Below are 24,201 nucleotides of genomic sequence, written 5' to 3'. Positions count from 1 at the left end.
GGGCAACAAAGCCTCAGATTATATCATCAGTTCTATTCAATTTTATTTGTATTACGTCAAATAACAACTTACAGTTTCTTCATCGGCAGATAAAACTTGCCCGATATATTGGAATCTGTGTTTTCGTTTGCCGAAATGAAAACTTTTATAAACAATGTAGACAAGATGCAAATTTATGTATGCATAAACATGTTAAATGTAAACTATTTATTTGCTATGAATACTTAATAAAATCTTCTTTTTATATATCATTAAACCTTTTGTTATTTGTACAGCTCTTTCCATACAAACAATGTAAAGCAAAATTCTTGATAAATGGGAATAAAACCAATAATGTTAAATCAATGTTTCCTCCTTTTTCCCTCCAGAACATCACAGACCCCACCGACCTCCCGAGAGTGGGCAGAGCTAAAGACTACCCCCTCTTCTTCGGGACGGCCATCTTTGCCTTTGAGGGGATTGGAGTGGTACGTGACCGTCGTGTGCTGTCGTTGTTTTGCCGGCTCCGCTCCAAACACATGTCACATTCCACCAAGTTTAAAACAGTCAGGAGTTATTTGTGTAATCCTATCCTATGTTCTGTATATGTTTCAGTGTGCAGAATATTATTCACAGCTCTATAGAAGCTGTAGGCAGAAGCAGTTATTATAATAGCACCACCCAGTGAAGAGAAAAGATTACACTTAAGAGCTAAGAAAAGAGAGTCTGAGTCCTTATCTGAAATGTCAGCACAAATTTACCTTCATTGTAATGTCCATCATTAAATATCAAGACATCACAGCCGGAGATGAAGGGACCTTTCAAAATGAAAAAACTCCCAGGAACACCGTGGACTTCTTTGGATGATCACCTCTAATATTCAAATGTCATTGAATCATTTTTCTGTTAAAGAGTCTGTGTCTCTGTGGGTCGGCAGGTTCTTCCCCTGGAGAACAAGATGCACAGGCCCCAGAGTTTCCCCCTGGTTCTGTATGTCGGGATGAGCATCGTCACCTTCCTCTACATCAGCCTCGGCACCATCGGATATCTGTGCTTTGGAGAGCACGTGGTCGGGAGCATCACTCTCAACCTGCCAAACTGCTGGTGAGGAAACACCCGCCACTTGATTTGTGTATCTGTCAACACACACAACAAGAGGCTTTTAAACACTAAAGTGTTTTGAGGCCCTACCTTTAATTTGAAATAATTACAGATAAGTCCAGAACATAGAGTCTTAGTAAAGATGGACAACATGTCTCAACTTATTTGCGTCAGAATCTAGTTACAATTCTCTCAGTGTTTCAGTTTCCTGCTCCCGTGTTGCATATTTCATTATTAGTTTTATCAAATGATCTCACAGGAAACCTGGAAATGAATTATCACTGTCCCCGCTGGACATCCAGAAAGAAAGCTCATAATAAATCTCCAGGAATTAACACCAGAGCTGTTTCCTCTACGGATATTGGAACGGCTCTTCTTTGGCTTGTTCTCCACCTTTCCACGAAAAGTCATGGAAATTGGTTCAGTAGTTTCCTTCTTAATTGCACTGACGGACAGAGAAGCAAACAAACACAGATGAGAACATCCCCGGCAGAGGAGCAGTAATAATCTTCCAACTTCGACTGATTGATTAACTCAGTGATGAAAACCCTCGGTCGTGATGTGAAACTCATCTCATCCCTCCTGTAGGATAACTTCTTTAGACATAATGAAATTAATAAGACTAAATACTGCAGTTGGATTTGCTCGCTCATTACTCTGTACCATCGAGGCAGCTGCAGGAGACCCACGTCTCTACAAACGCCTCCTGCCACTGGACTGATGTCGCTAATTAGTGGAGCAGACTGGCTGCTTAATGAGGTGGAAAACTGAATGTAATTACCAGTATCTGTAGGTGAGCAGCAGACAGCCAGTGCTTGCTATGTGTTTTACCAGGTTATTGGATTAATGGATCTTGAGCATGAAGTTCGAGGCCTTGTCCTGATGCATACGTGCTGTTTACTGATGAGCTGCATTATTTCTTCCATCCTCACATTTCTCTGAAGTTCACCTCCTGTCTCATGCTCGTATCTTGTCCAGGACTTACCAGGCGGTGAAGCTCCTCTACTGCTTTGGCATCTTCATCACCTTCGCCCTGCAGTTCTACGTTCCAGCTGAGATCCTCATCCCGCCGGTGCTGGCCCGCGTCTCCCAGAGATGGGAGATGGCCGTCGACCTTCTGCTTCGCACCGTCTTGGTCATCTTCACATGTAAGCAGCGCAAGTACATGCTAAGATTATTTATATGGGATTTACTTTTCTTGAGTAAATGGAAATTAGGTTTGTGTATTGAGGTAAATGGGATTTTTATTTATTTATTCCACTCACATCTGCAAAGACAAAGCCGCCCAATATCATATTATGGGTATGAAACTAGCGTTTTCAGAATATGAGATTATGGTCAAAGCCCTAACGAGCAGAGTTCTCTGTTCTTCTTCTTCAGACCAGCTTCTCTCATCTATTCATTGTACGATATGTTCTAATGTGAGACGCCTTCATTTCAGACCTGAGCAGGAACAGGAAACACATTCTGCTTTGTGCGTCTCTCTGGCTTTGAAGCGTTTGATCTTCAGTCTGTGCAGCGCCCGGTTTCTTTTATTGTATTTTTTATTAAGTGCATTTCTACAAAGAAAATGGAGCAGGGACTATCAGCGTGCCAGCTGCCACTTTAATGCCATTTTATTTAATGAGTTACATAATGATGAGCAGCACAAGAAGCACATGTGGACCACATCTGAAATTGTCTTTTAAAAATAACACGGAGGAAAAACAAAGTAAAGACATTTACTGAAAAGAATAAAGCAACCATGCCTCCATGGTGACGCACATTCCAGTCTTTGAAGAGCTTAAAACTTGAGATCAGAGAAAATACAGTAAATTCTCCTGGTGCTGCTGGTTTGAATCTTTGATTGACTTCGCAAATGAGCAAGAAAGAAAGTGTAGGAGGCGTCTTTGTCACACAGCAACGATAGTGTCAGCTGATCTCCTCCGTCAGTTAAAGGGGGGGGGGTACGAGCCCTCTGCGACCAATTACTGCCAGGTACAGAAGTGTGGAGCAGCAGGAACTAAACTTGGAATTAAAAGTCCCCTCTGCACTTTTTCTGTTAGCTCTGCCGTCGAGTATAAGACTGGTGAAGATTAGGAGATTGTGTCTTAACACGGATTTTAAAAAACACGGGCTGCCTTTCACAATTAAATCTAGTTTCTGTCTCTGAAGTACTTAATCCCCACCTTTGCAGGATTATCTATTTCTCTCTTTGTACAACTGCACCGTAAAACTATTAGTGAACAAAGTTTTATTCAATTTTTTCACAAGGTCTTTGTTTTCGCACTTCTTCAGGAATGTGTTTCGGTTGGTGCGACTCCAAGGCCCCCCCCCCCCCCCCCCCCCAGTCAGACTGGTGAGACTCTGTGTGGAGGTGCTGAGGCACGTCGGGGTCACTAGGGGGCAGTCTTCTACTCATTCAAAGATCATTATTTTCTCAATGAACGACTGCCAGCTCCTGTAAATAGCTTTGGACTCGAGTCGCACAGAAAACAACGCCTGTCGGGTTCAGGTCGGGCTCGGTCAGTTCTCCCTCCGGCTCGGACAGAGGGGACAATCTAAATATAAGGTGTAATACGTCTTCTGAAAGAGGCCGGGACAGTCCCTGTACACTGGCAGGTACAGGGGGCAGATACCATTTTTAAAACTAGAGGGTGTGCTACATTTATGAGGGCATCTTGAGATTTGTGTCACCTCGAGGATACTGAATTGGTTTTGTTTGAGTCTTCATTGTCTCAATGGCCTCAGAGAAGCTTGGTCTTTGTGCTCAAACCATCCACTCATGAATGGAGTGAGGGATGCACTGTAGTTATATTCTTGGCAAAAGGTCAAGCACGTTTGTTCGGGGGTCAATGGACCAAGTTCAGTCTTTGTGAACAATTTTTCATGGGCAGAAACTCTGAATGCAGCTCAGGAGCGGAGTGTGTTCAGTTTGGTGACCTCGGGATCTCGTCTGGGCTGTTTGCTGATGATGTGGTTCTCCTGGCTTCACCAGACCGCGACCTTTAGCAGACACTGAAGCAGTTTGGACATGGAACACGTACGGTTGACAGCTTCATCTATCTGTTGCATTGATTCTTGTCATTCTGACCAAAACAGCGGTGACTTGTAGATAGCTACAGACTGTTTAGGTCTCTCTGGGGCTGCATCACTGATTGAGATTTAATGGATCTGTCCATTTCAAATTTCACTGCCCACATGCATCTTTTACTTTGACACGGTTGTTTGGCAGTACATCCACAAACGTGGCCTCGTTATAAATGGCGCTGGTTTGTGAGGCACTGCCATAAGGACGGTAATAAACACAGGTTTTAATAGTCAGAGGAATTAAATGTGTGTTCCCTAAATAGAACAGAACCTTTTATTGATGTTATTTTGGCTCTATTATGGCTGTTGTGTTGTCAAGTATCACTCTCTGGATTATGTGTCCTGCACACTTGCTGTAATGTTAAGCACTTTGCATTAAAGCCTCCATTAACTCATCGAAGTTGAGACCACGAGATGTGAAGGGTTCAAAATACAGCAGATAAGTGTGAGCAGCTCAAGGTGAGTGGGATCCACATGCTTCTCTAAAGAGTGCTCAAGGTTTTCTAGTATGTGTTGGACAGGAGTGTATGTGAGGGGGAGGATCAGGGGAGTTTCAGTACATGAGGGAACTGGATCAGAGATAACATGGAGTCAAGAGGCAGATAAACGTTTATTTTCTGCAGCTTATTTAACTGCTATACACTGAGTATACACTGGGTTTGTGGATGTACAGTTATCTTTTACTCAAATCGTGATAAAGTGTGAGAATCTTAACCACGCCAAGAAACTCACAGCTTCAGTTCATTGCTATTCTGTCCTCACTGCACTTCACATGCAATAAAACTTCCAGTCAAGAACATCTTATTGAGTTACAGAGCCGCACCTCTGGTTAGCCCCAGGATCTTCATTTCCTTTATTAGCTGTGATTGGAACCTATGGAGAATTCATGCAGATTTACATTTTCTACACGGCACAGGTTTCTGCACATGCATATTGATTCGCTAATAAAAAGGAATACATGCATACATGTGCCACTTCACGTCTGCAGGTAATTTGCAAAGCAGCCTCCGGTCTCACGGGTGCTGAGCAGAGTGCGTGTCATTAGCGTGGAGCCGGTGCAGCAACAAGGAAGGGGCCGGCTTCCAATCAGGTCCCAGCGACGCCTGCTCGAATCAAAGAGGCGAGGGACGGGGGGACGGGGGGGGACGGGGGCTTGGATCGTGTTGCTCCTGGATGGATGGATAGGAGATTGCTTTTGCTTCCAAGCACAAGAGGAGATTGAAGCACTGCATCATCGTGTGGGTTTGCGTGGAACAAACCCTGAAGAGAATGCCTCAGAGTCGTGGTCTTTGAATAGAGTGCAGGTTGTTGGATCACGGCCGTGTGGATGGAACAGCTCTTGTCTTTGTTAAACTGCTGCTGTGTGTTAGCTACGTGAGTTCGCCTCAGTGGACGACAGCCTGACGACACATTAAGAAACTAAACCCTTGACAGACTAACTTTGTGCAGGCAGGGGCATAACTTTTTTAATATTTCTAAGCGTGGCAAAAAAATATCTTATTAAACTTAAGATCACACAAAACTCGGTGATATCCAGAGAGACCTGTGTCTGTGTTTAGAAGTGGAGCTGTAAAGTTTGTGTGAAGAATATTTAATCCTCGAGGTTTCTTCTTTCCCAAAAGAGGTAGAAAAGTGAATAAGTAGATTTCAACGCCTGGATCTTAAGTGTGAGGAGGATTTGTGCTATTTTGCCGTTATGTATTGTGGGTTAGCCGACAAATCCTCCGAGATGTGATGCTGTCCTTCAGGTGATGGTGGAAAAGGAACTGCAGCATTGACTGATGTCAGAAATGTCAGAGCTGTGAAATGAATGCCCGATGTTCCCCAGTTCTTCAAATTGCTCCAACAACAGAATCCTGGTCTTTCCCCCGTCACGTCTCTCAGCTCGAGCTTTAACAGTCAGATGAGAGGTAGAAGAGAGAGGACGGCCTCGAGCTAAGTCCTCCTCTCTCCGCCGAGCTGAGCTGTGACTTCTCCTCCTCCCGCTCGGAAGGTCAGTTCGTTTCAATGAGACTTCTTTTGAAGTGAACTCTCTATTCTAATTCGCAGGAGACAGACTGAGGGCTGGAGGAGCTGCTGCTGCTCCTGTTGGATCCAAGAGCCTCAGAGTGGAGGTTTCTAGAAATCTTCACATGGGTGTCTTGTTTTCTGCAGTTGTAATTTCCAAATATGAATTATATGACTTCAGTGTATTGAATTTAAGTCAGGGTAGTTTTTAATCTGCAGATCCCAAGTGCACGAATAGATTTGCGTTATGGTTCTTTTCACTCAATCCAGTGGGCAACTGCTATTTTAAGATCTTGGTTTGGTTTATGGAAAAATGTGTTAACAGAAAAACTTCAACTTTTTAAATATCAGACTGTCTTGACCCAAACTCACCTAACTAACCAGAACAGTGACTAGCAGCATCATGAAGAGGGATTTGATTAACTTCACTTTGCTGAGCAATAACCAGTGAGACAACCACAGTGGTTTGTTCCTGCCTGCACAGCAGCTATAATGGCCACACTGGTCATTTCATTTCCTCTTTGTAAGTGCTTCCTCTGTCTGAGTCACTTTGCCCCAGCGGGAGCGGAGCAGCTAGTGTGTGTTGTTGAGCTGTTGATTGGAACAAGAGAGGACTGGTTGTCGCGTGAGCTGCTGCTTCTTGTTAGTTTTTTTACACTTCTTCCTGGAGCACTGTGGCACGAAGGCGTCAGGCCACTGGGAAAGAGTGCTGCAGTGTTGTTGGTCTGTGGTGCTGACATATTGTTTTACCCTTTGAGAAAATCGATGCACGCACACGTTCCCCTCTACGACTTGTGGCCTTTGCTTTCTGTTCCTCTCTCAGTGAGAGGAAGTGACTGAAGACCACAGTGGTCCACATGATTGGGCTTTTAAGAAGCTGTCCAGGTTTATATCAACGGCACACACATTGAACTAGTTGTCTTTATAACAGGACCGATTGTAAGTTGAGTCACTGTCCACGCACACGGGACCAGCAGCTCTTAGTGTGTCGGCCGAGCTAAAAGCAGCGCAGCCCGTGCAGCCGGGCCGGAAGCAGACTGGTCAGCCGGAGGATTTCTGTCTTGAGCATGGACCTCCTGCTGGGCGCTGAAGGTCAGCCTCGCCCTCCATCCTCCATCCTCCCTACACTTTCACTCCTCCTCTGCTTTCTCTCTCTCCTCGGCCTTCTTCTGTCACTCTAGGTCGTTACGTTTACTGCAAATGACATCGTCGGCTAGAAAGGTCTGTCCTGGACATCTTGTTCCTGTCCAGTGCATCACAAACACAGAATTGCAGCTCATCATGCTGTGTGTGGTTCTGTGTTGTGTGTCTCTTCTCTATTCCCTTTGTTGTCTCCGCGTGTGTGATTTTCCACTCTTACGAGTTAGTCTGTGTGCGTCCTTTCTTTCATTCTCTGTGCTCTCGTTTCTCGTCTCGAAGCCACGTTCATTTTCAGAATCGTTTTCAAGCGGTGACGTCATCAATTGATTACAAATCAATGCTGGTTCAATGGAAGTTGCTGAGTGAAGTTAGAATCTTATCACCTTCTCAGATTTAGTCCTCATCTCATCTCAGTTTCCTCCAGTTTGTCGTCATAACCTAAACATTTCCGTCTCATCCATTGAAACATGTCGCTCACTCTGTCGCCCGCTTTCCATTTTGCTCTAGATCTATGTTATTTATTTCAAAACCATAGTTTCAGAAGGGATTAGTATGGATTTATTCATGAAACGGGTCCTAAACAAGCAGAAAACCTCCTTATTTGTTATACTTCCTTTCTTCCAGCTGCACAATTAAGAGCAATCATTTCCCACAATTGTCTGCTTTTATTCAGAAGGTAAACATTCATCTGCATTTGTTGAGATCCCCCCCGAAGGCCTCGCACTCGTATGTTCACACAACATACTTCACGCTCTGCTGCTGCTGCTTATTATCCTGCTCACGCATTAAAATCCAGGCGGCTGTTCAAGGCTAAATTTCAGTTATTTAAGATCAACCCTGAGAGATGTGTTTTCATCCGCCTCGGTGCTTCAGTCCTCGCAGTCGGTTAAAAAGCTTTAATGTAGTCTGCCTTGTTGTTACTTGACCTTGAAAGTGAGCTTTTGTTCCATTCGGTGCATTTGTGACTCACAATGAGAGCAACAGTAAAATAACATTTGGATTTCCACAGAGTGAAGCTCTGAATGGTTTCGGTCACACTTTGGATCAATTAGTGCTCCGGGGCAGGAGAGCATCGACTTGCTCTGTAGCTTTATCCTGCACTTGAAGTTAAAATCAGTGAATCTCTTCAGAGAAGCACCACCGGTGTTATTCTATGATTTGATCAGTTTGCCTGAGCAGGAAACAAGTCCTCCGGCTTTGTTACTGGATCCATCATCCTCCCTGTCCTTATTTCCTCTCTTTTGAAGATTCACAGATTGTTTACTCTGGTCGGGGGCGAGTAGTGCCCGACACATAACAACACATTAACCCAGAAAGTCCATCAAAACACACAGAGACACAGAGTTAATATAAGAAATGTATCACTCCAGAAAAGAGTTTTACATGTTCAATGTAGTTTGAGCAAGAGGGTGACAGCCTGAACTCTTCAGCAGAGGTAATTGATATCAACCAGCTCAATGAAGATTTGTTGTTTCTACATTTAATACTAATCTGCTGATCTAGTTAACATGTTAAGACTAATTACTGAGGAAGAACAGCATCGCTCAGCTCAGCATGAAAAACCTCCTCCTGGTTTCCTGCACACGCTGTTTGTGATTCTGCAGAAAATTGTGGCGCTGTGAGGAAAATAATGATAAACAAGGATGTTTGCGGTCTTGTTGAGAGAGTGGTTTTAATGAATAAATCCATATCAGTCTCTTCTGAAACTATGATTTTGAAACAAATAACTTAACACAGAGCAAACAATCATGTTTCCTGGATCAGAAGGAAAAGTTCAGGTTGTGAGGATCAAACTGGTGAAACACAGACCGGTCTTTCACAGAATGATCAATATCAGCCTCAATGTTTGCAGATATGGAAACTTTCACTTTACAGAATAAAATGAATGAATCAGAAAATGAAAATAAACAATGCAGAAAAAATGCACTTGTGTTTATATCCTACATAAAAAAATACAATTATGTCAAACATAATTATTTTCTGAATTTAAGCTCTATTTATATGGGGTCGTACTTATTTTCTTTTTACTGATGGTTATTTATGATGACGTTCCTGGTTAAGGTCAAATGAAAATGAAATCCTAATCATCTCGGTCCAAATTGATTCCAGCCGACTGTTACCTGCTGCTGATTAAATGAATCCTACCCCCCCCCGCTGGTGGGGAACAGCTTCTGCTACCTCACAGTTCTGTAATTTTAAACAACCATGAGCCACGATTAATTGAATTGGAAACTTTGATGAGTGGACATCCTGTTTCCGCTCAGCGGACGGTTTGATTGCTCCCACAATGTTTCCCAGGGGCTGAAATAATCAATTTGGCTTCCTAAGGAACTCAAGTCATTCACAAAGGCTCCAGAAGGAATGGTTTGGTGTGGACAGCCCCCCCCCCCCCCGAGTCTGTAATTGCATAGCAAAGAAATGTGTGTACTTTTTACTGCGTACATAAGGTTTCACAGTGCAGTGAAAATACTTCTTATTTTGTGTTGGAGCCGTGGTGACTCACACTGGCCGCAGGTGTCTACACACAAGACTGGTCTGAACCTGAAGATACGTTCCACACAGGAAACTTCAAAGAAAGTTTGTTTAATAAGTTATTCTCCTTCCTGTTTCATGCTCATGAGCATCGGGTTTGTCGATTTCAGCTTGGTCATTATTTATTTAATATATGAAAACTAGTAATCTATGTTATAAATAAAGTCGAAATCTCAAAAATACCATCACCTCCTCTGGTCCATTAAATCCTGTGAGTTACCAAAGCGTTACATCCCTGTTGTGTTGTTCTGATAACACACTGTTTGTAAAGTAAATCAAATCCTGAAATCCTGAAATCTACAAACGTTTACTTTTATTACGATGCACAATGTAGATTATGAGTTTTAATCAAACGGATCATATACAACATTTTAAATCACATTTCTCCCTTGATTAGATTTAACGGAATTCAACATTTCTACTTTATTCCCAACAAAATGATGTATAATATATGATGATATCGATATATTTGTTAACAACTATAAGTGGAGCCATAAACAGAAAATGAATGACAGTAACATCAATTTGTGTTCATGACAGAAGTTGGAACATCAATAAACAACTAAAGCATCCTAATACCGGCTAACAACCACATCACAGTATCTAATAAACAATTCATTCAATGTTTTTATGCTTTTTGTAGATGCTAATACTGGAATATGCTCCTTTTAAATAAATGAACCCATGAATCAAAGTCTTCAATGAAGCCATTGTTCCGGATGGGGCTTTAAGCTCTCCGGGTATTTTAGTACATGGTCTGTAGCCGACATGGACCTTGAGCAGGATGAAAGATAAGGCTCGTTTCCCAGGGGGCGCCGGGGAGCGAGGCATCGTGCCGTGTCGTTGACCTTTATAGATGCAGCCTCATCCTTCTTGTCGTTTCTGTGACAAACAAAGTGCCAAGTGCATCTGAAACACGGCAATTTAAAGGTGGTAGGTGATGAATCTAGAGCAGAGACTGCAGGAGAGCAGTTCTTCCTCCTTTCTTCTCCGCTCATCAGGGCGAGGAGAAACGCTGAGTGCTGACTTGAAGTGGTCGGAGGGGGAGGGAGGAGGGAGGAGGGGGAGGGAGGAGGGAGGAGGGGGAGAGCCGGAGGTTATGTTGATGGAGATCTGGGGCAATGAGAACAAATGGAAGGAGAGGTGTGATTCACACCAAGTGGCAGAGGAGGCGAGTTTGATGCCAAGTTAATAATCGTTAGGAATCATCGCTGTTTAGTTTAATTAAACACTTTGCTGGCAATGATTAGAACGTGTCAGAGAAAATGCTCGTCAGCATATTTAAGAGTTTTATTACTTCTCCCTCTTTCCAGTATCATAGCTTATAGATTTATTGATGAGGACGGACAAATCAAATCTCTTGTGGTAATAAAAACACCTTTCCACCTTGTTACTGCTCAGACCAGTGGTGCTATGTATTCTAGATTAATAACTGTGTAAGAGACGTATGAGATAGATGTGTTATTATACTGGAGTGTCAGAAGTCGTGGTTTCAAGCTGAGCAGATCCACTCCTCGCTAATTAGCATTATCATATGCAGACCTTGACTGGTCACTGGTTGTCGGCCTCAGTGGAAACAGCCGGGGAGTGAGCTGCCCTCCATGTTTATAATGAGCTCCAGTCCACTGAGCAGCACGTGAAGGTTTGGAGGCAGCCAGCTCCTGGGTGGTGTTTGCTGGTGGCGAGGTGAAGACACGACAGTGGTCCAGCGTCTAAACGGAAATTAAATCCCACTCTACCAGTGTCTGATCCCACTGCAGAGCCTCCCTGTCTCTGTGGCTCTGGAGGAACTCCTCCTGGCTGTGAAGCTGCTCCTCCCAGTGGAAAGTTGTTCAGTTCAGAAACCTCCTGCTGCTCCTACTAAAGGCAACCAGACCCCCCCCCCCCCCCCTCCTTCTCTCTGCCTCTCTTCCTCCAGCTGCTTATCAGCTCCAACAAGCAGCTCATATTTTCACCCGCAGCTGTTTGCTGAAATATGCAAAAAACTACCAACGCTGAACTTGGTGAAGTGCATCGGCCTTGAAACACACATTTCACTCTGCTGTGGATTCAGGAGTTCTTTCCAATTTAACATTGAATTAAGACAGATTTGCAGATGTCTAGACATCTTTTTATTTTCAAATTTAAGAAGTGAAAACCTTCCTTTAGACGTCTAAGTTGGACATCATCCATTGTTTCAACAGTACATCACTTTATTTCAGCGTGTTGGTAAAACTTCACAGTTTACAAAAGAAAGGCCTTAAAGTCATGAAACTGGTTAGAGTGACGTTTATATGTAATCTAGACAATTTAAAATCTCTTAAGACTTCAGATCCAACACCTGAGCCAGTTTAACCAGGGTCCTGTTGCTGTGGCTCTTGGTCACATGGTCTCTTCCCCCACTCTGACCTCTAATCTTTATACAGACGTCCAAAGGTCAATGAACAACCCGATGCCTCAGAGCCTGTAAACCTCCTGATCAATGTTAACTGGGTTTTGTGCTCAAAATAGATCTTTATCAATCCCTCTGTCCCAAATCAAAGAACCTGCTTCATCGATCATGCAGCAGCAGCAGCTCAGGTGTTTCAACACAATCGATCCGAGCACCGAGTGGATCAGTCAGTTAGAGAACTCAATTAAGTTCTTAGTCAATTAGTTTAATCATTCATTCATTTGGAAGCCGTGCTGCTCCCGAATCAATCACCGAGGACAAATTAGGATTGTTATGAGAATTGATATTGTGTAGCTTGTTTTACGCTGTGTACTCTGAATTTGGACCTTTTGTTTCCCAACGTTAAACATCATCCCTCCCTCCCTCCATCCATCTATCCATCCCTCCCTCTATCCATCCCTCCCTCCATCCATTTTCCTCTTTATCTGAGATCAGGTCACGGAGGCAGCTGGTGTTGGTTCTGTGTGTTTGCTTTTTCTTATCTCAGAATATTTATTTCATTATTTAAAATTGTATTTAATCAACTGTTTGTATTTGTGATCTCGTATAAGCATGTAAGGTTGGTACCACTTTTAATATTCATCCATTTTCCTTGTTTATTTCTTGCTGATCTGCAGTTTGGAGGTTATTAAAATTAACCAATTGTTGATGATATTATTTTAAATAAATAAATCTCTTTTCACGGAGCTCCTCAACTCACAAACGCGTTAAATTCTGCAGATGAGATGTCCGACCTGTACAGTGCACCAGTTGTTCACTTTGGTGAATGGATATCAAATACTTAACCACACATCATAAAACCACTGTCCCCATCATCACCATCATCCCATTTTCTCCTCTCCCACACCTCTGTGGTTCTCTGAAGGAGCATCTGACTGTGGCTTACCACTCAGCTGGAGTAGAGGAGCAGGGCTGAACGCACTTTCTCTTCATTGTCTTTGTTATTTTATTTCTTATGTCTCAGTAGGATCAGAGATACGAGGCCGTGTTAGTTTGCTCCACTCGTTCCCTCCTCGGCCTTTTGAAGCTGCCTGATGAACACGTTCTGCTTCTCTCTCGGGGGACGGCAGCCGGGCTTTTAGCTAAAGTTTCACGGTGCGTTCGGTATGAAAGCTCTGTCTTCTCTCTAGGTATCCCCCCCCCCCCCTCGACGGCCTCGCCTGCCTTGTGTGATGGCTCGGAAAGCTTCAGATGCAGTTTGAAGAGCACCCTTCAAAAGCCTTTTCCCACAAGTGACAGGTTTACGGTGGCGAGGGTCTCTCTCTCTCTCTCTCTCTCTCTCTCTCTCTCTCTCTCTCTCTCTCTCTCTCTCTCTCTCTCTCTCTCTCTCTCCCTCCCTCCTTCCTCGTCACATGAAAGCTCGACCTTGCCGTCGCTCTGTAGGTTAATTTGTGAGACTTTGTGAACATGCAAGCAGCAAGCAATTGATTATGGTTCAGAGACTGTTTCATCAGCCGCTGGTAAAAAAAAAAAGTGTCCGACACACAGAGAGAACAAGAGCCCCCCCCCGCTCGTCCTCTGCGCTCGCTGTGGGAGAAGATGGTAACGGTCAGATTCAGAGATGAAGAGTGTGTGTACTTGTCAAGGTTTCACTGTTCCACCTTCCAACCTCTTCTTTCCATTGTGTTGTCGTCTTTCAGGCCTTATCCATCTCTTTTACTTCTCTCTCCTCTCTTTACCTTCATTCCCAATTTCCACTTCTTTTCTCATCCGACCTGTTTTCCCTACTCTCCCGTCTTCCTTGCCCTGTTTTCTAGCACAGCTCTGAATTTCCTCTCCTGCGCTGTAGAGAAGATAAAAGCAGAGAATCTCATCTGGCTCTTCTATTACACACCATCCTCCTCATGTAACAGGGGACACAGGGAACTGGGGGGGGATATGATATGATTGAAATCCTATGATCAGTAACATGAAAAGGAAGCAGCGATAAAGACCAAAGGTCACTGTGATGAGGAGCTGGTGAACAGAGTCTGTTTGATGTCTCCCTGCCAGTGGCTGGAAGCGTTCTCAGGTTGTCCATCTGTCCCCACGTACACCGGGACGTTGGTGGTGACGTCCACAAACTCTCATATTTCAAGAATTCCTTCAGGATATATCTTCAAACTTTGGTACAAACCTTCATCTTGATCTCTAGGACGAATTGATTTATATTTAGGTTGTCAAAGGTCAAGGCCTCTTGAACATGTCATCTCAAGTCGGCCTGTAGGGGGCTTCTTCAAACTTTGACCAGTTGTCGTTTGGACGTGATGAGTTTCACAGACTGAAACTAAAGCCTCAGAATTACTTCCACATGTGACCTGCAGCATAAGAAGTTTGCTGAATTACTAAACCACTGGATTTCCTCTGATGTGTGTGTCGTCTTCCACGATGAGACCGTTATCTGTTCACAGCTTCAGATATTCTCTTTGAGTCGAAGGAGTACCAGAGTCACTGAGGTGTTTTTTTTTTTTGTAGCCTCAAAAGTCCAGTTTCAAAGTTTGTGTGAGTTCTGCTGGTTCCTCAACACAGTCAGTGCAGAACGGATCAGAGATGGTGGACTGACCCAGTGTGAAGGACGGGGAGGGGGGGGGCATTAACACAGTGGGGACACGGCAGTGACCAGTCAGTATGTTAATGTAGCTGTGATCAATAGGTCCAGACATTGTTGGGGAATTACATTGAGGTCAAGAGGAACTTAGTGAAAGGCAGGAAGGGGTTTTACAAACTTGATTAACTTTTAAGTTCAGACAACACAACTTTGAAAGACTACGGATCAATGTGCAGTTCACACTACACAACTGACGACAGGAAGTCACACACGAGCCAGGAAATGCCAGTTTGAAGTTTGAACGGCTCCAATCTGGGGCTTTTGTCCGGGAATTTAAATTCAGATCCTCATAGTGTGAATTAGACATTAATAACTGTGAGGGACATATCTAATGAAGTTCAGATGAAAGGTCGACCGGTAGGTGAAGTGAAAAGGGGGAGGGTCCTCAAGTGTGGCCTCTCATGTCGTGTCTCTGTGTCTCCTCCCCCCAGGCGCCCTCGCCGTCCTGATACCGGAGCTGGACCTGGTCATCTCGTTGGTCGGCTCGGTCAGCAGCAGTTTCCTGGCACTGATCTTCCCCCCCCTCCTGCAGCTGGTGACTTTTTACCCCGAGGGCCTTTCGCCCATGGTGACCGCCAAGAACACGCTCATCAGCCTGGTGGGTCTGATCGGCTTCCTCACGGGCACGTACGCCGCCCTGGAGCAGATCATCACCCGGAACAGTCTCAAAAACGATGAGACGTTGTCCTCCTACATGGTGCACTGAGGAGGAGCAGTGAGGAGGAGCACTGAAGAGGAGCAGCGAGGAGGTGCAGCGAGGAGGAGCAGTGACTCTCAGCAGGTGGGGTTGAACCACCAGGACATTCTAGGGCACATTTTAAGGTTTTGTTTTTCTTCTTTGACCTGCTGCTGTTGGACACAGCAGCGTCTTAGGATCATTCTCTGAGGTGTTTAGGCCGTGTAACGCTTTGTGACATTGTGTGACATTGTGTGACGTTGTGTGACATTGTGTGACGCTCGATGTCGTGTTTCATTCGGTCACCTTCGTACTTCAGTGACCTGCAACTACTCACATCTCGTCAATCACAGCCTCTTAGCGCAATTTTCATGATAACAAAATGACAGTTAAGGCTAAATAATTCCTTCATGTACAGAATCAAGGGTTTTCGAGGTTCAGCCTGAAAATATATATATATATGTTTTAAATATTTCATTCAGAAAATCCAACTACCTCACAAACTGGTATCGATTTGGTCTTTTAAAAATGTTTCCAAACCCCTTCAGCCCAAACAGCGTCTCGCTTAGATCTTCTCTAGTTGAACTAATCATGCAGAAAAAAGTTTTTAATAACAATCTTCATGTTGTGTTGCACTTTAACTCATGCCTTACTCTGCGAACCAGAACGACTCTGAGGGTAGTTTAGACCCAAATTGCACAAACTGTAAAAATAAAAAATCAGAACAAAACTGCGACGAAGTATAAGGTCACTTAAATGGAATAAATACTAAGAGAATAAAGTCCTAATATTAGAGAAAGTGTGATAGTACAAGAATTAGGTTGAAATCTGATTATTACGAGAAGTGAAGGAGGAAATGTTTCTTCATGATCGACTGAGGTCGTTGGTTCGGTGTCGTATTCAAAAGCTTTCAGAGTTTTTCAAGGAGTGAAACTCTCCTCGAACCTTTTTCTCAAAATATAACTTTTAACATCACATCACACTTTATTCTTTGTTACGACTTTATTCTAAATATTTGTCCCTTATATTCCATCTAACAAACAGTGTTGTGTATCAAAACGTTTCTGAATTTGAATCCAGTTCTACATGAATTAGAACATTCAATCTTTTGCCTTGTGCTTTTCACTTTAGCAGATCCTGACAGTGAGATTATCACCTGCTCGGTCACACCGAGTAAATCTCACTGACAAAAGGAAACAGAGGATTCCTCATCGTGTAATTCAGACGTGTGTGTCTCATAAGTATGATCATGATGATAATAAGAGCTTCGTCTTATAATAACACAAATATACAAACTGTAGTTTGAGCATTTTATCTGTGGCTATTTAACAGACTGTAAACACGTCTTCTTCTTACTGTACAAAAGGGAAGCCAAAATATCTTGGATATGAAACCAGTCGTGACCCCATATTTAGCAGTTTGGTCCTGGTCCCATCCACTAACATGGAGGAGGTAGAGTTTATGACCAGTACTGCAGCCAGCCACCAGAGGGTGATCCAGATGTCTTGGCTTCACTTTTGAGGATGAGTCATGTCGTCCATCTTTCTTTTCGGGGTCTGGTCCAGATGTTTCAGGATGTTTTGGTCGGGTCGTTTAAAAAGGAAAAAAGGGAAGTTTCTTAAATGTTGTTTGTCAAATTGTTTTTTCTTTGTTTATCCTTGTTATGAACTTTAATAATCAGCCTCAACATCTGCATTGAAAATGCTGCTTTACAGAGGAGAAACTACTGATTCACGTAAAATCTAAAGGAAAATAAACATTTGACAAAAAATCTAAAAGATTATATTTTATTTTTCACTTACGTTTTAAAAGCCAGGAAGAAACCCGATTCTCTGAACCAAACTTTAATATATTTCAGCTTGAACAAGTTCATCAGTGTTTATGTGGGACCTCTTCTGTGTAACAATTTCTTTTGTTTTTTTTTCTGTCTTTAAAACTTTATTATTTTTATGATCCGATTCTTTTTTTTTTAAATGTGTTTTTATGTTTAAATGTATTTACAAAGATTAATTCTGTATTTTTAAATAGTTTTTTATTCACGCAGCATGCATCTGTTAGAGCTTACGACTAAGTTTTATTTCAGTGTCCTCACAGAGACTCTGCATGTCATGTAACATGTATGTAGAATAAAACCCGACTTCCCGACGAGCCGGAGGAACCAGGTTCCGACTCGAGCTTCAGGCGAAACGTGGAACTCGTCACTTTGTCGTTTGTCTTGAAACATTTTCTGAGAGTCTCGAGTCTCATGTGTAAAGATGTTGATGGTTTGTTTCACGGCTGAATTAGATTTGTGTTAATATACATCGTGTACAAATGTAATCTTTGATGAGGACGTTCAGTTCCCCACAGACGACGCATCTCTTCAACCTGCTCAGTATTTTTGAATCAAACAGTTCATCACAGCTTGTCGCTCAGAGTAAATAACAGTTAAAGTACCAACGTGTGTTTTTCTGTCTTTTATTCAGTCGTCGGCCTCAAACAAGTTTCTTTCAGGTCTATTTTGACTTTTCACATTATATCTCAGTTTACCTCAGAAACTGTGAAAAAATGACCTGCAGCTAATGAGCCGCTGCAAATAAAGACTGGAACCTGAAGTAAAGAGCTGCTGCACAAACAGCTGCTCACCTGTGGTTTAAAGATCCGTGAAGCAGACCTATCACGTGTCCAGATCACATTAAATTCAAACCTCCTCTTCTCTGAACCTTTAAAAATGCACCAACCACGTGTGAAGCTGATGAGATGAACGCATCTCGAGATATGAAACCCACAGACGAGAGATTCCTGGAGTTCCTCGATGTCATTAAAGCAGCTGATCGTCTCTTCTCTCTGTTTTCTCATCTATGCAACGACACATTCTTCAGTTCATCGTATTTCTAGGATGTTGCACGTCAGGACCTCGTCAGTAACACGCTCACGTTTCAGCCTCTTGAAGTCGAGAGAAGACGCCGCTTAAATTCAATCAAGCTGCACTGAATTAAAACCAATCAGATCCCTGAATATTACTGATTATTCTTAATCAAGGAACATGAATCATTCTCTGGGAAGCTGGTGTAAATGTCAAAGGAACAGAAAAGGTGATGTTTCCTCGTTGGTTCACGTCCCGTCCTTCCACCACAGGAATCGTGGAAATCCGTTCAGTCGATTTTTGCGTAATCCTGCAGACGATGGAACGAGAACATATCTATCGCCCCCTGGTGGCTGGTCTTAAACCCTGTCTACTCTATGTTATTCTAATTCTCCTCCGTGGAGCTGCACTTCAGGTCGAAGATGGATTCTCATTAACCCGTGTGGGAGCAGGGGAGTGTTTAATGTGGGCCGATGCACAGAGCCATGCATTTTAGATGAGCTGTACATGAGAGACTGAGCTTTACATCGGTGGAGGTGTTGGGGAGTGAATGAGTTTTCAGGTTTTCCGGCAGCTGGACAGATGTTTGTGTTTTTAACGTTGTTCTGGATGAAGCTGAAATGTTTCTGAGTTCCGTGGAGCAGCTTCACTCGTGAGTCCAGGAACCTGCAGCTCCTCCTCTCACTGAGAACAGGGACGATGAGGAGACGCCTCCCTGTGGACTCTCAGCTTCAAGGATCCTCCTTCAGATTGTGCCCCCTTGTTTCCTGAACCCTAAGATAAACTGATTCCATTCCAGAGGTCAAAGGTCACACTGACCTCACATGAGCCTGGAAGCAGCTGGAGTTGATGAAGGCAAACAGCCACAGGGGCGTTGGTTCTAGTCTCCCTCTCAGTTTCCTCTCCTCCCGCTCACCTCCTCCCTCTCCTCCTCAGATTCCTGGTTCTTTTAATCTCCGCCTCTCGCCGCCGGCAGCAGCTGATCTGTGCAGCATCTCTTCAAACGCCTGAGAGGATCTACAGCGGTGAGAAGCTGCTCGCTGCCGGAGACGAGAGCGAGGAGCGTGTGATGTGTTTACTGAAGCTCCATCCTCTCACTGGCTTCATGCTGGTTCTACACAAGCGTATTTCCTGCACAGTGTCTGAATCCTCTGTGACAGGAAATCAAAGGTTCTACAGCAAAGCAGTCAATTTCTCTTATCGCTCAATAACTTTAATGATTCAAATACAAAGTTGAAGCATTTGATTAAGAAAAATCGAATTCTTCATGATGAGAATGATTTAAAAACTTAATTTTTCTACAACCGGAGGAAGTGGAGATGCTTCATCCGTCTTTATTCAGTTTCAAAGAGTCGAACTACGAATTAGATCATTTTTCTCCAGAGGGTTTTCTTCACACTCCTCCCTGAAGAGGTTTTTAACCTTTACTGAAATGTTCTGATTTAACAGTTTGACCTTTTTGGACGCTGGAGTTTTCTGCAGTTGAACTTTTTATCAGTTTCTGTTCATCAACCTGCCCACGTTGAAATAAGTGAGGTGAGGAAAATAGTCTAGAACTTCCTAATTAAACGATTTAGCATCTAATTAGCCATAAAATCCCAAACTTGTTTCCCGACTGTTGATGTTGTGAAACTCGTCGTGGACTTTAATGACTTCAAGTCTTCGGAGACTGAATCTACGAGTGTGAACAATCTAAGAGGAAAAAGTCTGTTCACTGAGTTTCCAGCAAAAAACATCAAATATTGAAACAGTTATTACACGTGTGTTGTGGAATAAAGTGACAGAGGGCGGCTCACAGTGAACGTTCCTTTATTAAGACGTGGTGACCAGGGCTCGGGGGGGGGGTTCTTTTGTCTCATCAACAACACAAACATTCGATGTGCAAAACAGCGTATGAAAAATAAATCAGATAATACAGGTACATTCTCATGGCCTTCAGAAACTGCATTTATATATCTTATATCTTATTCTTATTATTCTTTTAAGCATATGTTACCAACACACTAACAACAACAAGCTCAGGTAATTGAATTGGTTTTTAGCGATAAAAGAAAAATAAATAATGTCTGATGTCACGACTAACGGTAAAAGGCTGGTTCTGTATTTTTCAAACTCTCAGCGGGTCAATCACATTTCCCTCTGTGTTCACCGGGGTCCTATAAATGTAAATTCACATCTTCCTGCACTGGGACCGAGGTTTATTCTCTCAGCTCATTGTTTCATTTGATATCGACCTTTGTAACTTTTGATTGGAAGGACACACAAATTGGAAATTGGATTTTCTTCAATATATTTTCCATCGATCAGAGAATCACATTCTGTGGTTGTGGTGATTTGCAAGTAAAGAGGAAATGCTTCCAGGTCGGGGTCACGTACTGTTTCAGTGAAAATCATCTTCACGCCAAAACAGAGTTAAATTTAAGCCAATTTAAACAAATCTGGACAAACTACTTGAGCTTGAAGGTTTATTGTTGACTTTGAAAAATACGACTTGATATCTGAACCATCTTATCGACTCATACACAGATGAAGACCACAAATTGAAGTGTTTGCCAAAAACTCTGAAGTAAGACGACATTATGCGAAACAGTCGATTTCTATTTCTTTCTGAATCTAGAACTTCTCATAGTTATTCATTATTGTAATCTATACAATATTATCTGTAGATTTTCTAAATAATTAAAGACAACAATCAACTGACCCCGAAGTCTCCATGTTACTTGACCTGCTTTAAATCTGGTTTATACTGATGAATAAAGTTATTATTTTGCTTTCAATTTACTTACAATTTTTTTTTTTTTTTTTTTTTTGAGAGTTTGAAGACCCAGCTAGGACCTTTATTCTGGAAAGGAACAGGTCTGATAACACACACACACACGGACACACACACACACACACACACTCAGTGAGGTCAGCAGCAGCTTCTTCATTCACATGAAACATTCTTCTTCCAGGAGAGTGAAACACAGTGATGTGGTCAGAACATTGTTCAGAACAACCAGAGCTTCAGTGGTTTTCTCCTGTTAAATACACGAAGTGTGAAGTAACTGTACTTATGGTGGGGGGGGGGGGGGGGGGGGGGTGAACAGTTGTAATGGGTGAGGAAATCAAAAGTATTGCTTCTGAACGGCAGAGACACCGTGTTATCGTCTTTGTTCGTTCCAGAGTCTCACACAGAGAGGAGGAGGAGGAGGAGGAGGAGGAGGAGGAGGAGGAGGAGGAGGAGGAGGAGGAGGAGGAGGAGGAGCAAGAGGAGGAGGAGGAGGAGGACCACCACCACCACCACCTCAGCTGATCCTGTTCCAGGTATGAAACCCATGACCTGGAGATGAATCCTGGTGAAATAATTCAATGCAGTTTCACGCCAGAGGCTTGTTTTAAAAAAAAAAGTCCAGTCCAAGTGGTTTCAGGTCTTTAGAGTCAGAACAGAAACTTCCCAGTTCACCAGGAAGACACAGAGACAGAAACCCTTACTGGGAAAGAGTCTTATAGTGGTTGTGTAAAATCACTGGAGCTGTAACAGGAGATGAATTATCTCTAAATGCAGATGTGATTTGTTGGATTGTTTTGAACCTTTGTAGTAAAAGTTTTTTGTCGAACACCGACAGAGAAATACTGTAAGTAAACTAAAAAACAGATTTGAGAGTAAATCATAACTGTAACATTATCTATTAGACGGTTTAAGACATTTTAATATCACATCAGGCGACGAGTTGGTTAAAACATTCCAAAGTACACGTTACATAAATTTGTCAAAGACGGTTTCTGTCATTTTAAGTATTCTAATCACACATGTTCAAGTTTTCATATACTTTATTTTGTATATGTTTTATTGCTAACGTGTGTTTATTAATCTCTTATTTCATGTCTTTTAATTTTTTATAAAGCACTTTAAGATGCACTTAATGTATGAAAGGTGTTGTATAAATAAATGTACTATTATTATTATTATTATTATTTCATAAGTTTGGTTTTAATTAGTTAATTGATGATATAGAACATATTTCTGGATAGTGGGAGGAAGAGGAGCTTCTCTTCATCTTCATTTACATCTTCAGACCTGACACATTTCTGAAAGAGATGAAAACTGTCTCCAACCCAGAATATACTTCATTCAGACCAATATGAACTAATTCAGTTGAAACTAATACATTCGAAATGACAAAACCGAAATGATGAACCTGAGTTCTGAGTTTTCTGTTCAAACTGACCTGTGTTGTGTGTTTGGACGGATGTTTGTGTCGCTCTCAGGACACGTTGTGTGTCTGCGTGATATTAAAATGTCGTCACGCTCTGACAGATCCTGTTTTCATCTGTTTCAGTCTCAAAGCTGCAGCTGAAGTCACGTGAGTGTGAGACACGATGTGATCTGGAGGATTGTGAGGTAGATGCATCGAGGACACGGATCAGAGACCAGACGTGAGGATGAACTGGAGAATCAGCCGCTGCAGCTTCGAGGGGAACAGAAGGAGAAACGACTCACGGTGGATTCTGTCTGTGACGGTGCAGCTGTGGGTGTGAACGCAGCCTCCAGGGGGCGCGTGTGTCCTGTGTTGTTCAGGCTCCACAACACAAGACAGCAGTAACACACAGGATCAGAACATGTCCACAGATCTACTGTGTCTCAGATCCTTGTTCTCTAAAGACTCGTTTAACGCCCGGTCGACCTCCAGAGATTTAACTTCTCACCCGACTGCTTGTAATTTCTTTCTCTAACCGAGTTCAGATGAAACTGAGCTCAGGTCTGTTGTGGTTAAAGTTCTGTGGAGACGTTTCACAGGAGCCGTCCTCGTTCAATCTGAACTGAGGCGAGGGACAAGCAGGGACGTGCATGTGAAGCCCAGGACGTCAGGCGGGGACAAAACAAGCTGGAGGTTTGAAAATCATATTTGTGGCTCAGGTTCAGCAACATGTCTTTCCTCCTCTGTCTGACCTCTGTCTGACCTTTGTCTGACCTTTGTCTGACCTTTGTCTGACCTTCCCATCGTTGTCTTTCTTTGTTCCACGGAGAGTTTGTCTCCTTCTTTTAAAAACTACGGTGGCCCTGAGACGTCAACTCTCTGCAGATTCCAGATGCAAGTGGACAAAACACTGACTCGTAATTAATTCAATCCAGAAACATGATGCAAGCGACAGAAACGACAACAGAAGAGTTTCCAGGAGAAACAAAGTGATGAGACGTGTTTAAATTATGAAGTCGGCAACTTGTCTGTGGTTTTAGAAAATGAGCAAAGTGATGAGTTGCAGTTTGGTTGTGTGTTTGCTTGTGTTGCATGTATTTGCTTGTGTTTACCTGCAGTGTGTTGAGATCTCAGGGTCACCCACAAACTCGCATGATTTAAAATATTTAAATAACTGATTTACACAACCAGAACTAACTCTCAGCCTCCTCGATGCTCTAAACAATTAAAGCAACAATTTGTTTTTCTACTCAACAGAACCTTGCTTCAGACTTCAGGTGTGAAATCAACCTGAAAGTCAATTTCACAGTTTCTCTGTCCTGAAGTTTCAGTTCGTGCATCAGAAGGAATCAGGGGGAGGAAGTCGATTGGATGATCCAACATTCATGATCCAACACGGATGAAAACATGTCTCACAACTTGTATTTGAATTCAAACACTAAGTCATGACTTGGTCGGGGTCGTGATGAAACACGTTACTAAGTTACTTCCTGTTTCCTGTCTGAGTCGCTCAGTTTCCCTGAAGTCTTCACTGAGTCGTTTATCTCACTTCTTACCTCCGCTCCTCCTCCAGGGTTTTATTTCCCATCATTACAGCGTTTTTCCTCCTTTTCAAGGTCAAGGTCCTTTTCTCTCCATCATGGCCGTCTCTGT

At 42.9% G+C, this 24,201-nt stretch overlaps 1 protein-coding gene across 2 annotated transcripts in view; it reads left to right on the top strand.

Annotated features, from left to right (window-relative positions):
* The window catches only part of slc36a1 (solute carrier family 36 member 1), a 28,933-nt gene extending 10,976 nt beyond the window's left edge, over positions 1-17,957 (top strand). For both annotated transcript variants that reach the window (XM_053428608.1, XM_053428609.1), the window contains 4 exons: positions 369-467; positions 917-1,083; positions 2,059-2,228; positions 15,278-17,957. In XM_053428608.1, coding sequence (XP_053284583.1) covers positions 369-467; positions 917-1,083; positions 2,059-2,228; positions 15,278-15,552 — 711 coding nt within the window. In that variant the 3' untranslated portion in view covers positions 15,553-17,957. The remainder of the gene's footprint in view (positions 1-368; positions 468-916; positions 1,084-2,058; positions 2,229-15,277) is intronic.
* The last annotated feature ends 6,244 nt before the right edge of the window (positions 17,958-24,201 follow it).

Source organism: Pleuronectes platessa, chromosome 8, assembly GCF_947347685.1.
Source record: "Pleuronectes platessa chromosome 8, fPlePla1.1, whole genome shotgun sequence".
Classification (NCBI taxonomy): domain Eukaryota; kingdom Metazoa; phylum Chordata; class Actinopteri; order Pleuronectiformes; family Pleuronectidae; genus Pleuronectes; species Pleuronectes platessa.
Note: the sequence above shows the minus strand (reverse complement) of the source record. Positions and strands in the feature narration are given on the sequence as shown.